The 19044-nt window shown below is 48.3% G+C and overlaps 8 protein-coding genes across 8 annotated transcripts; 5 read left to right on the top strand and 3 right to left on the bottom strand.

Moving 5' to 3' along the window:
* Window positions 1-967: 967 nt before the first annotated feature.
* N7479_001876 (protein kinase) lies at window positions 968-2236 on the top strand (the record flags this gene model as incomplete). The annotated part of the gene is made up of 3 exons (XM_057249573.1): window positions 968-1570; window positions 1705-2007; window positions 2078-2236. The coding sequence occupies 3 exons, from the start codon at window positions 968-970 to the stop codon at window positions 2234-2236; spliced, it is 1065 nt and encodes a 354-aa protein (XP_057114005.1).
* A 792-nt stretch (window positions 2237-3028) lies between these two features.
* On the top strand, window positions 3029-3889 carry mde1 (methylthioribulose 1-phosphate dehydratase MDE1; the record flags this gene model as incomplete). The annotated part of the gene is made up of 3 exons (XM_057249572.1): window positions 3029-3175; window positions 3237-3712; window positions 3778-3889. The coding sequence occupies 3 exons, from the start codon at window positions 3029-3031 to the stop codon at window positions 3887-3889; spliced, it is 735 nt and encodes a 244-aa protein (XP_057114004.1).
* A 472-nt stretch (window positions 3890-4361) lies between these two features.
* N7479_001874 (sorting nexin 1) lies at window positions 4362-6369 on the top strand (the record flags this gene model as incomplete). The annotated part of the gene is made up of 6 exons (XM_057249571.1): window positions 4362-4395; window positions 4450-4506; window positions 4571-5058; window positions 5124-5504; window positions 5556-6158; window positions 6214-6369. 6 exons carry the CDS (start codon window positions 4362-4364, stop codon window positions 6367-6369), a joined length of 1719 nt encoding a protein of 572 aa, XP_057114003.1.
* Window positions 6370-7109: 740 nt separating this feature from the next.
* N7479_001873 (mitochondrial 54S ribosomal protein bL31m) lies at window positions 7110-7667 on the bottom strand (the record flags this gene model as incomplete). The annotated part of the gene is made up of 1 exon (XM_057249570.1): window positions 7110-7667. One exon carries the CDS (start codon window positions 7665-7667, stop codon window positions 7110-7112), a length of 558 nt encoding a protein of 185 aa, XP_057114002.1.
* A 344-nt stretch (window positions 7668-8011) lies between these two features.
* On the top strand, window positions 8012-8980 carry N7479_001872 (flavin reductase family protein; the record flags this gene model as incomplete). Its single annotated transcript, XM_057249569.1, has 2 exons — window positions 8012-8063; window positions 8124-8980. 2 exons carry the CDS (start codon window positions 8012-8014, stop codon window positions 8978-8980), a joined length of 909 nt encoding a protein of 302 aa, XP_057114001.1.
* Window positions 8981-9541: 561 nt separating this feature from the next.
* On the bottom strand, window positions 9542-12624 carry N7479_001871 (uncharacterized protein; the record flags this gene model as incomplete). Its single annotated transcript, XM_057249568.1, has 3 exons — window positions 9542-9589; window positions 9649-10877; window positions 10938-12624. The coding sequence occupies 3 exons, from the start codon at window positions 12622-12624 to the stop codon at window positions 9542-9544; spliced, it is 2964 nt and encodes a 987-aa protein (XP_057114000.1).
* Window positions 12625-16370: 3746 nt separating this feature from the next.
* N7479_001870 (NUDIX hydrolase) lies at window positions 16371-17182 on the top strand (the record flags this gene model as incomplete). Its single annotated transcript, XM_057249567.1, has 4 exons — window positions 16371-16430; window positions 16484-16576; window positions 16633-16873; window positions 16944-17182. Coding segments are annotated over 4 exons (633 nt in total), but the record flags the coding sequence as incomplete, so codon positions are not given.
* Window positions 17183-17449: 267 nt separating this feature from the next.
* N7479_001869 (thioesterase family protein) lies at window positions 17450-18639 on the bottom strand (the record flags this gene model as incomplete). Its single annotated transcript, XM_057249566.1, has 2 exons — window positions 17450-18051; window positions 18333-18639. 2 exons carry the CDS (start codon window positions 18637-18639, stop codon window positions 17450-17452), a joined length of 909 nt encoding a protein of 302 aa, XP_057113998.1.
* Window positions 18640-19044: the final 405 nt, after the last annotated feature.

Here is a 19044-nt window from a genome sequence, read left to right as displayed (position 1 = left end):
GCGACCCAATATTCGCTGGGAGAATACCACTCAATGGGAGTGGTGAAACAAGAGAAGAATCCACCTAATTATGGAGATACGAGTAAGCTCCCCTCTTTTGTAGAGGTGCGAGTATCTCTTACCTGACTCCACTTCACTTATGAAGACAAGAGCAGATTTCCGTCCCTTTTTTTAGAGATGTGAGCGATCATCTTAACGTCCTCCCGCAGGTAAGTCTACAGTGGCAGCGCCCCATAGACAAGCTGATCCAGCAGAACACGGAGCTATCTGGTCGCCTGCAGCTCGGACGAGCACCCTCGGAGGATAATGTGCATACGGTTGTCACAGGCGACAGAAGTACCGGAGGTCTGTAGAAAGAGTCCGAGATCAATGTGAACCTTGACTCCGACAGTAAGGAAATGGAAATTGGCAATGCTGATGTTTGAGTCTCGTTGTGCTCTGCTCTATTTTGTTTTGCTGTTTTTTTTTCCAATGCCCTTACAATTGAATTCATCATTTCACTTTCTACTTCATCACTAGAATATTCGGCCGCTCATATGGCCTCGTTGTGTGTTCTTGGCGGTCTTTTTGGTGTCTTTTTGAGATATATTTTGGCCCTCTTCTCAGTTCTATACGTAGACGACTTTTTTATGTACATATATGTAACCAGGGACTTTCTCGCCCTAACCCTAGTCGTGGACATGGGCAGATTCTGGTAGTACATGAGTCCAACTTCACGCCAGCTATTGAAATTGAGTTATGTTTTCTCCCACACGGCTCTCTGTGGACCACCGAAAAATCTGTCTCTAAATCTCGCCGGACTACTCCGTATAGCTCAGATAGAAATGCTAGTCTTGGAAACAGTTGTTGTGGAGTGGGTGCCTTAGTCCACCAGGTGAATGCCACAGGCATGAGACGACAGTTCACCTGCAACTTCAGCCTTGATGAGCAAAGACTGCCACAAATCGCGATGTGAAGGAGGTGAAAGATGGCCGGTCTACGAATGCGCCTCATCACTTCATCATCCTCGCCCTTTCTCATTGTCCGATCACGTTATCTTCGAGCACCTACGCTGCCCCATCGACCGACTCACACGATGGCAGCACATAGTCAAGCAATTGAAGAGCAGACCCTCCCATTGTATCATCGAAAATATTACTACCCAGTCAAAATTGGCCAAGTCTTTAATGATCGATATCGGATAATTTCGAAGCTTGGTTACGGTGCCTACTCCACTGTTTGGCTTGCGTGGGATGAGAGGTCTTATAGCGTTAAAGTTGTTTTGATATGGGCGGCAGTTGCTGACTTGGAATCTAGGGAGAATGAATATACCTCACTGAAAGTCTCTGTGCAGGTTGACAATAATAATGCCGAGCTATCTCCCGTTCTCAACGAAATCAACGTGCTCCAGCGTTTGAAGCAGTTCGCTGATGAGGATCATCCTGGTCTTGACTTTACAAGGCTTGCGCGTGATATATTCGAAACAGAAAGTCTCTCTGGCCGCCATTACTGCACTGCATATAAGCCTCAAGGCAATAGCACCCGCATATTACAGGAGAAATTCCCTAATGCAATAACTCCTAAACCTTTAGTGAAATCCTTGATACACCGCTTATTATTCTCTGTGAACTGGCTACATGCAACCTGCGGTGTTGCCCATACTGGTAAGTCCACTAATATGTTCCTTATATATCTGCTTACGGACGAACGGATATTTCACCTCAGAATGTCTTGATGGAAATTGATGACAACACTAACCTTGAAGATATTGAGGACCAGGAATCCCAGGATCCAAATTTGCCGATAACATCCACAATTAATAAGACTATGCCAATAATTGTCTACAAATCTAAACCTACTATGCTAGAACTCTCCGGCCTCCCTATTCTTACAGACTATGGTCAAATGCGAGTGGTCGAAGGATGCGTGAATCAAGACTGGTGGATGTCTGATCTCTATCGCGCACCGGAGGTGCTCTTACATCTACCATGGGGATTCCCAGTTGATATATGGTCAATCGGCGTCATGGTGAGTTGAGTTGAGCGCATACTCGTAGGGTATACGCAAGCAAAACATTAACTGGAGTTCTATGATACAGACCCTCGAACTTTTGGAAGGAAAAAACCTCTTCGACCCGATTGACCGTGTTCATGGCCAATATGTACTCCCATTGGCTTTAGCACAATATATCGGATATCTTGGCCCCCCCTCCACTGAGTATTATCCAGAAGAGCCCCCTTTTCTCAACCTACTTTGACGCAGAGGGTAAGTATCACTCGCCTTATTCCTCCCTATCAACGCCTATTTCTCACTGAAAGCTACCACAGGGAATTGGGTCTCTGAACCGCCAGTACCAAAAACCTCTCTCGAGGACTTTGTCACGACAATCCCACCAGGACAGGAGAAAGACCAGTTTTCGCGGTTCATACGGAAAATCTTGACTTGGGACCCGGAAGTGAGAGCCACGTCAAACGAAGTCATACCAGACGAATGGCTTATGAGGCCGGTTGAAGAGATGCTGTAGGGAGACCATCGGGTGCATTCGATGGGACTGACATCTACGGAAGTTCTATGTATTATTTGCCAACAGATTCCACGATTTCTCTCTTTGACAGCTATTGGATAATACACCGTGGCGCAACCTCCAATTTGTCAAAGGAGATAAGATGGTGGGGTTGTTCAATTGTGAAGTGGATTCAAGAAACTGGGGTTTTGTCACTGGGAATTTGAAGGGAGTGATAGATTTGAGCGAAATAGAAAAAAATGTAGTCCTGGCCTGTACCCTTAGCACGTGTGGGAACAAAAGGCAGTGATCTCAGAGCCAGTTGCTTCCCGAGATGCCTTAGCATCACCAAAATTAAGATCGTAAGGCCCCGCAGTAATAATTACTCTTCCCCCCACTCCAATGTCCGTTGGTTACACGGCACTTTCGGCGCAAAACTCATACCTCACTTCGACAATAATATAACTGGTCGCAAATCTTACCTAGGTATCTCCCAACTTTAGGATTATCTACCTTGATCTACGCGCTAATCTGTCACAGCCCATCATGTGCCCCGCAGACCAAACCGTCGCAAAGTCCGACAACAATGACCACTTGGTCCAGTCGGACGACCCCGAACACCCGGCCAACCTCATCCCCGAGCTCTGCCGCAAATTCTACAACCTGGGATGGGTTACCGGCACTGGAGGTGGTGTAAGCTTATACTTGCAAGGGAAAAAAAAATTGCAACGGTGCCCCGCTGATAGAACAGTAGACCTCGATCCGCCAAGGTGACCACATCTTCATCGCCCCGTCTGGAGTTCAGAAGGAATTGATGCAGCCTCAAAACATCTTCGTGCTCCAATGGCCCACCCCCAAATACCCTGCCTCGGACCGTAGCTACATCCGCAAGCCGCTCAAGCTCAACCCCTCCGCCTGTACCCCACTATTCCTGACTGCATTTGAGCAGGGTGCTGGCTGCTGCATCCACACTCACTCACAATGGGCGGTTCTAGTCACCCTGTTGGTGGAGCGAGAGAAGGGCCCTGACGCTTGCTTCGAGATCAGCAACATCGAGCAGATCAAGGGTATCCCCCGCGGTAAAGGAAAGGGCATGCTTGGGTTCTTCGATACTTTGCAGATTCCCATTATTGAAAACACCGCCTTCGAAGAAGACCTCACCAGCGGTTTGGAGGCAGCTATGAATAAGTACCCAGATGCGTATGCGGTGCTTGTCCGGAGGCATGGAATGTAAGTGATAGCAACTCCACTTCATGTGATACTAGTATGTATACTAACACTGGTTTCTGCTGCAGTTATGTCTGGGGTGATACCACTGCTAAGGCGAAGACCCAGTGTGAGAGTCTGGATTACATCTTCCAGCTGGCTGTGGAAATGCACAAGCTGGGACTCCCGTGGGTCAAATAGATATCGCGCGGTTTTTAATGACCTATATTATGCCGATAGTGATTTGGCCTGGGAAAAATTGAGGATATATTACCCCGACATTAAAAAACTTCAATTGCAATGATGTGACGTATAGCGACATGGGACAATATAAAACAAGCTAGTCAGGGGCTATGTAGACATTATTAGGTACTAAGTGGCATAAAGTAGACTGGATTCGTCATAATCCTAAGCAAATACTTTTCAGCACATCAAAAAGCAGTCCCAATGGCAAAATAGTTGAACAAGTTGAGATGATGTAGTTACCACATGGCCAGGACGGATCCCGTGAGTGACTAAGGATGCGGATCGGCCAGGTCCACTCCAACCAGCTCCCTCTCCAACTCCATACTTCACCCTCTAAGCTCCGATTGAGCCAACATTAATATTAATTTGTTGGTTCATACTCTCGCCATTATTTCCTTTTCGTCGCTTCGATCTCATACCGGTAACAATGGATCTCGACTCTGGAGATTCCCCGTGGGGCGGTAGGCAGTCATGATACCACAGCTCTTTGAATCGCAGTCTGATTTATGATGTAGATGAGCCTTCACAGTTCCAGCCCAGCGATGGCACCTCCAAACCTGACACTCAGGGAGGTATGTTTTATTTGGCTTGGGCACTTTTCCCATGACCCCTCACTAAGCGCACTCTACCATACAGCAGCCGCACAACCCCCCGCGTCAGACAGCTCGCCCGCTGTCCGTGTACCAGGAAGAAGAGGCCCCCGAGGAACACGCAAGATCAACGCACAAGCCACTAAGCTCGAATCCGTCGATGATTCCGTCGACCCCCTCGGTCCATTGGGAGAAACACCCGCTGAGCCCACCCCAACACCCGCAGATGAGGCACCGGCACCGCCCCAGAAGGAGCCATTCGCCGGACGCAGTGCGCGACCACTCTCTTCTCCCTCCCAGGTATCCGACGGAGCGGGAGCAGCGGATTTGGCCAGTGTGGAAGAGGAGAGCGCGGTTTTCCGAGGACCGCCTCCCGTGCAACCGCCGGTACAAGCCGATGGGCCGAAAAGACAGACGCAGCCCAGTATGAGCGTGGAGCAGGCTGCAAAGCCGTCTTTCCAGATTTATGTTGGAGATCCCCACAAAGTGGGAGACTTGACAAGCAGTCATATTGTTTATCAAGTCTCGACGAAGGTAATTAAACCACATAAAGCCTACGCTTTGGAAAAGAAGAAGCTGACAGTAATTGGTATGGCTAGACAACATCTAAGGCGTATCGCCAACCCGAGTTCACTGTTAGCCGTCGATACCGTGATTTCCTTTGGCTCTACAACTCCCTGCACGCTAATAACCCCGGAGTGGTTGTTGCGCCTCCACCCGAGAAGCAAGCAGTTGGCCGGTTCGATACCAACTTTGTAGAATCGCGGAGAGCTGCTTTGGAACGAATGCTTAACAAGATTGCCGGCCATCCCATTCTTCAACATGATGGCGATCTGAAAATCTTCTTGGAAAGTGAAGCTTTCACTGTTGATGTTAAGAATAAGGAAAACCGAGAGCCCGATATTGGCCCCAGCAAGGGAATGCTGAGCTCCCTTGGTATTTCCGTTGGTGGAGGAAGCAAGTTTGTGGAACACGACGATGTAAGTGAATCGGTTCTGATACATTGGTCTCACCTGCTCACATGTAGATAGTGGTTCCACGACCGAAAAGTTTACTTGGATGCACTGGAGAACCAGCTAAAGGCTCTATTGAAATCGATGGACACTGTGGTTATACAACGAAAGGGACTGGCCGAGGCCGCAGGCGACTTTTCGAGCTCATTGCACGCCTTATCTGCTGTCGAGCTGTCCCCCGCCCTCTCCTATCCATTGGAAGGCTTGTCAGAACTTCAATTGCGCATTCGGGAACTTTATGACCGACAGGCGCAGCAGGATATTCTGACGCTTGGAATCACGATCGATGAATATATCCGTTTAATTGGAAGTGTCAAGATGGCTTTCACGCAGCGGCAAAAGGCCTTCCACACCTGGCGTGCAGCAGAGTCCGACCTACAGAAGCGCAGGAATACCCATGACAAGCTACTTCGCCAGGGCAAGACTCAACAAGACCGCTTGAACCAAGCCAACGCCGACGTTGCAGATGCAGAGCGCAAAGTCCATCAAACGCGGCTGCTCTTCGAGGATATGGGCAAACTTATGCGAAACGAGCTACAACGGTTCGAGAAGGAGAAAGTGGAGGACTTCAAGTCTGGCGTGGAAACATTCCTTGAAAGTGCAGTTGAAGCTCAGAAAGAGGTAAGTTCTTGCCAAGTCTTGCAGGTATTTCCCATCCAGCTGACTCCAAATACAGTTGATCGAGCTCTGGGAGACATTCCTCCTGCGTCTAGACGCTGGCGAGGAAGGGCTTCCGTATTATGTACCTCCTGAGGGGGGCGATTCATCTGCTCCAGCAGCGCCCACAGCGTCAGGCCCAGAATCGGGGCCACCGGCGACTGAGGATGCTTGATTTACCTCCTGACCTGGATGCTTTTTCACAACCCCGAAACTAGCACCATTCTATCTCGTCTTGGTTTGTATTCATTATGGGACAACCCTTTCGCGATGTTTGTTTATGCCATGTTGCAACTGACGATTATCCTCAGCAAGCTGATAAGCTTTGTGTTTTTATTCTATTTCCGCTTCATTCCGAATACCACTGTTCGCGTACTGTAGCAAATAAATTCGTTATCTGCCCTATTCAGTTATACTGTCCCGAATACATACTCCTTCCCCTAGACCGATGTCTGTCACAGACCACTCCCGTCAAACAGCGGACCGTCCACGAGCTTGGTACTTTGCGGGCTGGATCGGATGTTTTTCCTCAGGTGAGGCGAAAGACGCTAATGCGCGGTTGGTTTTACTTTTTTTCTTAGTCTTGAGACGTCTAAAAAGAAGATCCAAAAAGACATCAGAATATTCTTACATATAACGCCCCTTAGATCATCCTTGCGGAATGAATCAATTTTATAGAGTCTTAACGCCGTCAAAGAAAGAGGCTGCTTATGCCAAATATTCTTGTTTAGCATGGATGACAGAAAAGATGAATTCTTGGTATAATACAGCAGGCTCATACCAGACATATGTATATTGTACAAGATCAAAAACACAAAAGAGAATGAAACATAAAAAGAAAAAAAGAAAATCCCAACTCCCATCCAAGCGGCACAAACCAGAGCAACCTGATTCAACCCTAGAATCCCAAACCCACTATTTCTTTCCGGTGAACTTAGGAGTCTTCTTTTCAGGCGGGGGCGGCGCCTCATTCTGTCCGAAAGCACTAATCAAATCAAGCAAGTTATCCTCCTCCTCCTGATCCGCCTTAGCCTGAGCTTTAGCATCAGCCTCCGCCTGCTTAGCAGCAGCAGGGTCCTTAGCGGCCTCTTCAGCAGCAGCCGGCGTATTAGCATCAAAGCTGCGACCGAATCTGGCACGGAAAGCCGCGAGACGACCGGCCTCATCCTCCTCGACGTTCATCAGCTTGCTGCTGGACGGGTTCCAGAGGAGGGAGTTGCGCGTGTCGCGCGTGGAGCGGTAGATCGGGGCCGGCGAGGTCGTGCGGTGCGTGAAGGTGCTGCCGTCAGAGAGGGTGATGAGCTGTGTGAAGGTGTAGGGGCGCTTGGGGCGGCGGAGGAGAGTGGCGTGTCGGCATTGGGAGCAGACAAAAGTTGTGCCGCTCGATTGCGTGGGGAGTCTTGTAGGGAGGATGGTGGTTGTTGAGTTGGTGATTGTGGCCGCGGTGCGGCGGAGGGAGGTGTGCATTGACATATTGGATGGGTTGGTTTGGCAATGCCGATGCAAATAGTAATGTGGATTGTTTGAGGTCAGCGGGGGTTGACGGAGCCGCAATGCTATCGGGGAGGTTGCGGAGGTTGTGAAGTTGATGCTATAGCAGAGAAATTATCGCGGGTTATGTAAGCGGGTTTGTTCTTTTCGGGATTTTCATAACTTCGATGTTCGGATGACTTCATATTGCCGCATGTCTCTGTGAGTCTCTCTTTTTGTGTCTGGTGATTTAGACATGAATTGGCAGAGTCTGGATATCTGTGATTTTGTGCCCTGCGTGATCCCTTGAGTGCCTTTCAAAGCTCCATCAACTCCAGGCCGGCGGGATGAAGCTCGCCTTTCCAGTCGCGCATGGGAGTGCTCGGATAGGACTCGGAGGTAGGTTGTCGTGATGTATTTCTGAGTGCTTCTGTCAATTATGCTAATGCGAATCATTAGAACTATTATGCATTAATAACTATACACCTCGGTTCCTGGGAACATCTCTTTCCGTCGGCACTTCTCCGCCTGTACCATACACCCAATACCGATCACGATGCGGTCAACGACGATACACCAGCAATGTTACAGCCCCTTTTAAAGAAAATGAATGCATAGGGAAGGTCAACCCATCCCATGCAGGCAACGCACCACAACCATCAACACCCTTAATATCTATATCCGACCAAGTCCGGCTCCTCATGCGTCGAGCTCCGTACCCTGTCGCAATCATAACAGCAACCGATCCCTCCGGCCCAGAAAACACAACCTCTTTCCGTGGCATGACCGTCTCCTCCTTTAATACCGTAACTCTCACACCGCACCCTGTGATATCTTTCAACGTGCGCCGCCCATCGGAAACATTGAATGCGTTGCTTGCTTCGCGCCGCTTCTTGGTTCATTTACTTGCACCGAGCCCGTCGACTGCTACTCTGGCTAGGGATTTCTCTAAGGGGAATATCACTCTCGCTGCCATGTTGAGCGGACATGGAGAGTTTGAGTTCGCGGCTTTGCCTACTGAGAATGAGGATGGACATCCTCAAAGACCGCTTCCTATTCTTAAGCGGAGGGCGGAAGCAGTAGCTGCGAATGATGGTGTCGACTTTCCTTTTGTTTTTGAATGTACCCTACATCCGCAGAAGATTGATGTGCATGATCACTCAATTGTGCTGGGTACTGTTGTTCGGACGATCGAGGGTCCTGGGTCTGTTTCGGCACAGGGAGAGGATGGCAAGATCTTGGATGAACATTCGCCTGAGCGGCTTTGCTTAGCGTATGCAAATACCAAGTTTTGGAAGATGGGGGGTGAAATTTGATTTGGGACGGTTGTCTGGTATGTCTTATTTCACCTGAGCCATCGATGAAGAATGCTTCATCGCTTATGCCTTCAGGCAAAACACTGTATATATACTTGGGAACACGGCGTTTAGGCTGTATATAGACTTGTAACTATGTAAACATATGGTATCGCAGTCAATTTCAACGACTTATCAACTATATACTCCTACAGTAGATATGGAAGGATGAACATGAGAAATGTGTTCATGATATTGATGCGTCTACGCTTTTTGTGAGAGAGTATACAAGAACCAAGTATAGAACACTTTTTGTTTTTCGGTGTTAGGAACAGAGCTGCCATGTATCTCACTTCGATCGAATCCATACAGCTGCTATCTCATCGCGAGATGCATGCCACACTACCACGATGACTTAAGAAACCAAGAGTCATCATAGTACAGGCCGATGAGAAAGATATTGACTAGCACATGGTGGGGAATCCAACCGTACGGCACCAAAAGCACGGACGCACAAAACTTAAAGCCACTTCCCGAAAGACAAGCATGGAATTGAGATCGAGCACCGGTTCGACAGCGCGGCTAGGCAAGAGCAACCGCCGAGAGAACTAGTCTCGCGCCGAGTGCGGACTACCGGTCCCACTGCCACTGCCACCACTACCACTACCAGTGCCGCTACCTCGACTTACTGCTCGCTGGAAAGGGCTCAAAACCGGACGGCCACCTTGATGCAGGAAATTACTTCCATCGGATCCATGGCGAGACTTAGTCTCACCAAGCAATTCGGACAGGTCAAGCTGGAGTGGCAAGCGGTTCGCATCCAAGAAGTCAGAGCCGTATTGGCTGCTGCGAGCGGAGCGGTTGGAGAACGAACGGTCTCGATTGTTGATAGTTGACCCGAAGTATGAGTCCACGTGGTCGATGGGAGAGGGTGGGAACTGTGGGAGGAAGGGAAGGTCTTGCGATGGACTAGTTGGGTTTGACGGCATTTCGTGGACTGGAGAAGACGAAATATGTAGTGGACTAGACCTCGTAGGAGGAAAGCCAAGACTCCCCAATAGAGATCGAGCGCTAGATGCAGAGGTCGTAGATGCGTTGAACGCCGGAGCACTGGTCTCAGGCATAGGATTGGTGCCTGGCAAGTTGCCTTCGGGAGTGAGAGGGCCAGATTCAAGGAGCATCTGCTGCTGTTGTTGTTGGATGGACTGCTCAATTGCAGATGCTTGCTGCCAGAGTTGACTCGTGCGCAGCTGGAAATCTTGCACAGATTGGCTGATGCTTGCGAATTGCTCATGGAAATTGAGTTCCATCTTTGACTGGTCCTGCTCTCTGGCAAATTGTTCGGCAGCCCGGCGTTCTCTCTCATTCAACCCTTGTGCATTGGCCGAGATGATGCGCTCATACTGCTCGTTCACCCGGGTGCGACGACCCTGGAGACGCTCTCGCTTCTGGATAGCCTGAGTCAATTCTAACTCCAGTGCCGCAACCTGCTGAGCTGCGGCTGCCCGAGCAGCAGTAACCTCTTCTTTAGTCGCGTTGAAAGCTTCCACCTCACGTTCGAAATCTGCCTTGTGCGCTGACCACTCTTCCATTTCTTCCTCAGGAACAGCTTCCATGCTATCAAGTTGTACCTCTAGCACCGCAGTAGCCTCTTCAGTTTGTCGGATGTTTCGTTCTAGTTGAAGCGAACGCTGCTTTTGGCGATTCTCGTCATTTCCGCTGTGAAGGCGAGCATTGAAGTTCTCGAGTTCTTTCCGGATTTTTGAGATAATAGCTTTGTGGTCGTTCTTCGTCTTTTTCAGACGGTTGCGCTTTTCATTCAACTTGGATTCCGCATTGCTGATAGAGTTCTTGAGCGTCGTTGTGGGCGATGATGGACGGTAGGTCGGCTGTGGGGGTATCGATACCGTGGAAATAACTATTCAAGTAATGAGTGTATGAAAAAAAAAAAAAAAAAGTTTATCCAATGTGGGCTTACCTTGCTCTGTGTCAGTCGTCGAAGGTGTCTTGACACTCATAACACAGATTTCCTCGTCGGTATCGCTTCGTACAAATGCACATGTGTAGGCGCAGTTGGGAGCAAGTCCAGCGATCTCGCCCCGCCATTGGACAACGCTTGGCCCCTTGGCATCTGAGACCCTGCATATCGAAGCGGTAGCCCAGAGTGCACCATTGACGCAGACATAGAACGGTTCCATGTCTCCTCCCAAACGGCCGGCTTCAAAGGAACCCGACACAGCGGGGTCATCGGTAAATTCACCCGCGGCAAATTTAATCGAAGAGCTATCTATATCCGTAATCCATATTAACCCGTCGTCGAGAGAAACACCCTGCAGATCCTCCTCCGTCATTGTGATATTGCGGGCTGTTTTGGAGATAGCCCGCGAATGTTCATATTCCCTCATAACTGTGACCTTTGTACTGGCAAGCGCAGCCCAGAACGGCTGCCGGCTTCGAACCTGATTTGCTTGCCGTCTGCGTTTCTTGGCTGATGTGAAACGATCCTTTCCATCTTTCAACTGACCGTCAGGTCCCACGAAAGAAGATGAAACACTGGCAGCTGATTCCAGAGCAGAATCAGCTTGTCCTTGTGACCCCGCGGAAGCCTCCGTATCTCCCCGCTTGCCGGTCCGTAATGGTGTCGGCGACCGATTCTTGGCCATCGAACGTCGTGCCATGGCGGTTCCAGCTTGTGCTAGGATGTGAACTGCAAGGAGGCTGCGAAGCCAGCTCGGAGAAGTTTGTTCTTCGGAGTGTCGGAATTCGGCGGGTAGTAGGTGCGAATATTGGGAGAGGATATCGGGACTGAGCAGTTTAGCAGAGACAAGATGACCCAGGACAAAATCCTGGATGCCTTTGCTGCGAACAAGATGAAGAAGCAGAACAATTCCCACACAGAGAGCATTGACCCCGCCGTTCTTCCCGGAACCCCCGCCACCCAAGGTGATAGCGACCTGGACATGAGCGAGATCGATGGCGAAGTTTTGCGCCCAGGTCCACATGAAGAGGCCCCAAAGAAGTATGCAAAACCCGTCCATCGCGATCATCGTCCCCAGAGATGGCGTCCCAGCCGGACCTTGAAAAATATCGAAGTTCGACGACAAAGAACCGGCCGCGGCGCCACTCGGAGGCATGAAAGTCAAAGAGGCGAACAAGAACTGGACCAGAGTCAAGACCATCGGTGGAAGCTGTAACAAGAAAATCAAGATGGCGATGGTGTCGTACATAGGGCACGATTTGAGGATAGTGGATGCGAGCTGGAGCGGATTAATCGAGGCATTGGATCCGGATCGTTTCGAGTTTCCATTGCGAGAGCCATGGCCTGCGATGCCACCATTCTGGGCGACATCGCCGTTTTCCTGCGCGGATTCCATTTCTCCACCCTTGCTATGTCCATTCAGCATCCCACGCACATTGCCATCTACCTTCGCACTATCCTCTCCTTTGCCGGAAACTGTCGGAGATGTTAAGGCCGTATCGCTGGTAGACCGCACAGAGGATAGATCGAAGTGAGCGGACGCGCCCGGACCGGTAGCAGAGCCGTTGCCCGAGTTGACGTTCAGATGGCCGCTTGACTTTTGCTTAGTTACTTTCTTGCCGGGACCGACAAGGCCATTCTCCTGCCGAGTGCTCTGGTTCTTCCTAGCTGCAGCGGAGCGTGGCATGGACGAGGGAGCCCGAAACCCAGGTCCGAGTCAGCTTGGCGGGATGAAGCCAAGGACTGGGACCAGGAAAAAGGCGAAAACGGACTGAAATTGGATATAGTGGGGGAAGGAAAATGGTGTAGAGTGGTGCGTAATGTAATGGAGATAGAAAAGAAAAAGGAAGAAAAAGTTTAAGGAAAGAGAAAAAAAAAGAGAGAAGGACAAGAGACGACGCTCTACGTGGAAGCGTGAAGGGGAAAAAGTGCCCAGGTGGAATTGTATGAGGTCGAAAGAAACAGAATCGGTATTGGTATTGTCATTTGGTGTCGATCATTGGTGCCTTTTGGGTAGGCGGTACTTAACTTCAATACTATCCGCCACTATCTTATTTTGTACCATGTACTTGAACGACAGGAGATTGCAAATTCAGTTAAAAAAAAAGCTCTCCTGGTAATAAATTTCCGTGCCTTTCAAAAGTTCTCTTTGTCGATCTGGAGATTCTGCACAATCCCACTCAGTAAACCCAATCCGATTGCCAAGCTTTCCCAGATGTCTTTTCTCTCTGAACATCTCTGTATCTTACGATACTTCCATGGCTTATTCTTATTGACAGGTCACGCCCCCTAGGAAGCTACAACGGCTGCAGTTGCCAAGTCATGCAACGCGGATACCTACACGTCGACCAATCCTAAACGAATCTTTCGCCTTTTCCAGACGATTTTACCATACTGAATGGTATTCGTTACCTCGGCACCATGCAGACTTTCTTCAAACGGGTTTGACTAGTGCTGATAAGGTAAAGGCTACAGAGTACAACCTACGATGTATAGATCAACGTGGAAGCCTGTTCAGATCACTGATCCCTATTTGCTATCATCCCGACTCACTACATTGATGATCGGCCGTTTCTTGACCCGTCTGCTGCGGGGTTATCCTTGCGCCAAAATTGTGATGTATGTTACGAACCAGATGGTGTGGCTAGCACTCTGGGACACTTGCTTGCATAAATGCGCCTGCAAGCATAAGCATGGACGCGCAACCCGGAGCATGGAGAGCGTCATCGAGAGGAAATATGGGGTACTGAAGCTTGTGTGTATTTAACATGTGTATCAAAGGGCTGCCCACATTCTTGCTGGGATCATCACATGCTCGGCTATCTCGTGCATCTTCGTGAAGGGCTCCGCAGCTATAATGATCCACATATTTGATACATTCTATAGATCTCCAAGGTGGTATTCGAGGATCTATTGAGATTTACCAAACTCAATATCTATTTACACTATTTATACTCCGTACTCCATATTAAGAGGGTATTTAGAAGATGCAGTTACTTCGTATAGCCTTCCAGATTCCCCTCCTATACGATACCCGGGCTTGGCAGGGTTTCGTAGATCAGCCACAAACTTAGTAAAGATCGGCCCGGCGGCCGGGCTTGGTGATGGCTTAGGTTTGGCTTTGGTGATTTTTATGCATGCGGTGAGTTCTACATTGTACCACTTATATCGTACACTCCTCGATCACTTATTTAGCACTTTGCACTTACAGGATTCCATATTTCTAGTCCATGAGTCTAGCAAATAGAGTACTTGGCTTCGAAAAAATTGCCAACATCTCCACTTTTAGCGTGTCCACTAGTCTCTTTTGGAACAGGATTTTGCTTGGGCCCGATAAACTTCGGGTTTTCTAGGTCGATCAGTTCAATTCTTGCATTGTCTCTTCTTGACCGTTTTTGTTAGAAAAGGGACCTAACAGCGTATTACCGTGCAGGTTCTTCCAGTACTACGGAGAACAATGACGGTTTTCTCGGAAGTTATCCGAGACCTACACTCAGAACCAGATGTCTTTCAACATGGAAATATTCTAAAATTAGCTAACAGTTCACCTACCATCCATGGATAACGTGGCTAATTGGTAATTTTAAAAACTCGGCGAGACCTCGGGAATGACGGAGTAATAAGAAAAGTGGCGCTGGTGATTCTAAGAACGATTTAATTGCTATTATTACTGTCAATAACTGACTTTACAACTAGGGCCATTAGCCAATAAATTTGGCTTGACTAACTAATCTAAGTGCATAACCTTGGAACTCGGGTGTTGTTCTCCATATATACGGACCTGGTATACATCAGGAACAAGGTAGTACTCCGTACTACTTGCCGATCTTGAGGGAAAAATCAACTTAGACCTCATGTCGCAATATAGTCTCTAGTATTCCCTTTGAAGTACACAATCCTTATTCTAAACTATACTATAGCATCAACAAATAGTGTCTTGGCTTATATTGTATTGATGCTGGAAGTATGTGGTCATTGTGGGTAATGACTAGTACTATAACCGCGTAGAGCCGATACCTCGGCATGGGGTAATGGATCTCGGTAATCTGTCTTGGGATATACCTAACTACATGTAGGTAGATAGCTTGTTGACATAATCGTTTATGAGACTAATTGAGGCTCATCTTCATATATTTCTAGCAGCAATTGTCAGTCTCGATAGCCACTATTAGTTCGATTCAATCTTCTTCCCCTCTAGAAGACATGGATATAAATCAAAGCAAGGTAGAAAATTCCTGAAGCCTCTCGGAATCTCTCGGAGCATAACTATAGCCTGTACACGAAAGCACCCTGCACAACACAAAAACAATGGACGCAATAGTCTCGCTTGATTGCTCCATTAACATCTGCGAATCATCCATGCTGCAATGCTTGGTGTGCTGTTATTAGTCTGATGGGACCTAGACAGGTCAACACCCCGGATGGGATCTTTGAACGCGGCATCAAACATCCGGCCGCTCAGAGAATGGGATGTTCGGGATATGATCCGCATCTCTGTTTTCCCAGAACATCCGACCAGAACATCCGCAGCTTCCCAGACCATCCGCAAGATCCGAGAGCCAGTCTGGTCATCGGAAATATGCCTTCATAGACCACCAATGCGTGCTTGGTTATCGGATACGTAACTTGACTTTGGAAGCGGATAAAAGGAGGCAGTGCACCCTTCGATTCGTGTATTCTAAAACCCTCATCGGGTCTAAAGATCACACGACGGAGCATCGCATAAACACACTGTTTAGAATTATACGTTAGAGTATTGTGGCTATCGGGGAGCAGCAGTGCCTGCCACAACAACATATATGATATTGTTTGTGGGTTTGTTAAGTTCGCCTTTGAAGTGTGTCTCCGAACTGCACCGGTTATCATTGCCAGCTAGCATGCCCTTGGTACATCTGCCTTGGGGAGGTAAGTAGTATTTTCCAGATCGGTGACTTGACTATTTCGACCGGAGCCTCCTCTGAGGCATTTGCATGACAATCAATTATAATATTATCGGGTTTGATATCTACTTAGCATACTAGGATTGACGTGGAAGCGCATTCAAATTACTGAGGTGTACAATTTGCTGATCATGCAAGTCTACAACACCTCGATAATTGGCCTTACCTCGATAATTGGCCTTAGATATCCTCGCTTGCGGTGATAGTTATTAACTTTGTGTTCTCATAAAGATCGAGAGGTGTTCCATGTATGAAAAAGACCAAGAGGTGGATGGTGAGGTCCACCTGTGGACCCGCAGGCGGGTCCCGGAATGGGTCGATTACTAAGGAATCCGGCAGCCCTCGAGGGCCTCTGGGGCCGCCCGTGAGCCTTATAGGGCTACCTCCAGAAGAACAATCAAGGTTGCATCAATCGGGTCAATTCTTACAACTACAAATATATGTAGTACTCAGGTTACAATTACTCACAACTCAATCCTCATTCTTAATAGCTGAGGGGCCAATACATAAAATGTCACAACCCAAGTGCATGTTTCTCTCGCGAGAGCCCTTGGTATGTGTCCTAGCCTGACTGTATTCTCGGCTACTTATGGAAACTCACTTTAGACTTCCGAAGAAGCCAAATGGAAAAGACTAGTCAAAACAAACTACCTCGATCCCAACGGAGTCAAGAGAGACTGGGAGTCTGCTGAGCGCCAGGTACGAATTTTGAGTTTATACACAAATCCCCCCGTAATGACCTAATCAAATCGTAGACAAGACCGACAGACTCGCCTGTTGATGGAGTTAACATTGTCGCTTTTCTGAATAAGAAGAATGGATCTGAGATCCTTCTGGAGAAGCAATACCGGCCTCCCATCGACCAAGTCGTCATAGAACTTCCTGCAGGATTGATCGATGCAGGGGAGACAATTGAGCAAACTGCAGTCCGAGAACTGAAAGAGGAGACTGGGTACATCGGTGTTGCAGATAAGACTACTGGTATCATGTACAATGGTTGGTGATCCCATTGTTCGTCTTACCGCGGGCTGAATATTAGCTGACTAAAAATACCTATCCTGGGCAGATCCTGGCTTCTGCAATGCAAATTTCCACATTGTTTACGTTCAGGTTGACATGTCTCTTCCGGAAAATCAGAATCCAAAGCCTGAGCTCGAGGATAATGAGTTTATTGAGTGTTTCACGCTTCCGGTCTCGGAGCTTTCGGCGGAGTTGCAAAGGTTGGAGAGTGAAGGGTATGCGATTGATGCTAGGGTGGGATCCATTGCGGAGGGGGTTGAGATTGCAAAGAGGCTGAAACTTTGAGTTGTTTGGTCAGTGGCGCGTGAAAAGCTGATTTACCATCTTGCCCATAGTCGTCGGTTCATTGCCGTTGCTGCTATTAACAATATGAACATGATCATCTCCTCGTCTGAGCTTCATCAACAACCCGGCAGACCTGAGACTTGGAATGCGTATGTACAAAGTGCAGGGAGTTGCAGCTCTCAATCAAGTGCTCGAAAAAATGACAAGGAAACATAGTCCTCCGCAGCCCTATATGATCCGTTCTTCAATGTGTCTGTCCAGTTGTAATCATTGTGGCGCAGATCCGTTGTCCTCCACAGCATCGACCCGATCCCAGCTCTCAAGCTCAAGATTCCGGACCCGATTTTCGATCTCAGCAATACGCTGCGTCCATTTCTCCTTTTCCTGCTCCTGCTGCTTCCAGATAGTCTTAAACTGCTCCAAGGCAAAAGGCGGGATATTGATAGTCTTGCGGTTCTTTTTGTAATCATAGATGACAATATCCTCCAAGCAACGAGCAGCAGGGCGTTGGCGGGCTTCAGACAAGATCATGACTTCGAGTTGGAATGCCGACTGGGATGAAAGATACTCAGATGGGTCTGGGATCAGCTTGTGGTAGACGGTAATTTTGTCTGGAGATTCCATGGGCTGTGTGATAGTGAGTAAGTAAATAGGCTCAGTTCCCAACGCTGTGGGTTTCGGGTTTGGAGAATACAGTACAAATTTGTAGTCCACCTTGATACTCTTCAGAATGAGCCCTATCCCCGTACTACCAAGCATGTCTAACCATTCTTTCCTATTTGCAATATCGATATGGTTACCGATATTGCGCGTCCAGTTCACTCGAGCTGTTTCGGCGTATCGAACATAGGTAACGTTATTGACGTGACCTTAGTGGACTGGTTAGTACGGTATGATCTATGAGTTGGCGAGGAGCATATTCAATGTCAAGGGATGGAGCGTACCCTATTATTCGGGTTAGCTTTGGCCCATAAATCGAAGACAGCCATGCAGTGAGTGCAATAATTAGGAGGCACGAATGTTCTTACCATAATATCCTAATCGACCACAAGCCGATCTAGCGTTAATGACTCTCATCCACAACCTAGAACAGGCGATATAGTCCAAACTCATACCTGTTCTCCCCAGACCACATTATGGCGAAACAGACCTCGCCGTTTCTTATCTGTGAGGAATCCCTCACTTCCAGCGATGATTTCTCGCCATTCCTTGGCCAATTGCTGTAGAATCTTTCCTCCCTCGTCAATCTGAGGTGGTTTCAGCCCAAACATCATGCACTTCCCAATCCTTCGCTTTGTCATTGTGAGCCATCGTGGATTGATCGGGGTTGAGGCTAAATCGGTGATGTTTTGGCTGTTAAAGGTTGGCGAAGTTCCAGAGAAGGGACGACGTGCACCAATTAAGTACCGAGAGGTCGAGGCAGACAGCTGCACTCGAAAAGCCGATTGAGGGAGCATGTTACGTGGTTGGGTTGTAAAGAGACAGATCTAATGTCGCAATCTGGACAGCTCTCCGATGACCGATAACCGCCGATAGCCGATAAACAGAAGAAGCTTGGGCCAGTCCGCGGACTATACCGAGGTGAGGTCGGCTAGAACCCCGCGTGGCTATTATGGGGTTGAACATGACCCTGTATGGACATTATTATTGTATATAGCTTTCCTATATACTAAGTTGTGACTTGTTTTGATATGCAAAATAGCATATCAAAATTGCTCTAAAAGTAGGAGCATATAGAAAATCCGTGGACATGTCACGGACATGGAGTAAATCCGCTAGGCACGTCACCGATAACATCCGAAGCCTGGAAACTTCTCAGCCGCTACCTTCATTACACCGCATCCCTACCACGACCAACTCTC

This window comes from Penicillium vulpinum, assembly GCF_028829585.1.
Source record: "Penicillium vulpinum strain IBT 29486 chromosome Unknown utg000001l_segment0_segment0, whole genome shotgun sequence".
Classification (NCBI taxonomy): Eukaryota; Fungi; Ascomycota; class Eurotiomycetes; order Eurotiales; family Aspergillaceae; genus Penicillium; species Penicillium vulpinum.
This window is presented reverse-complemented; position numbering and strand designations above follow the sequence as displayed.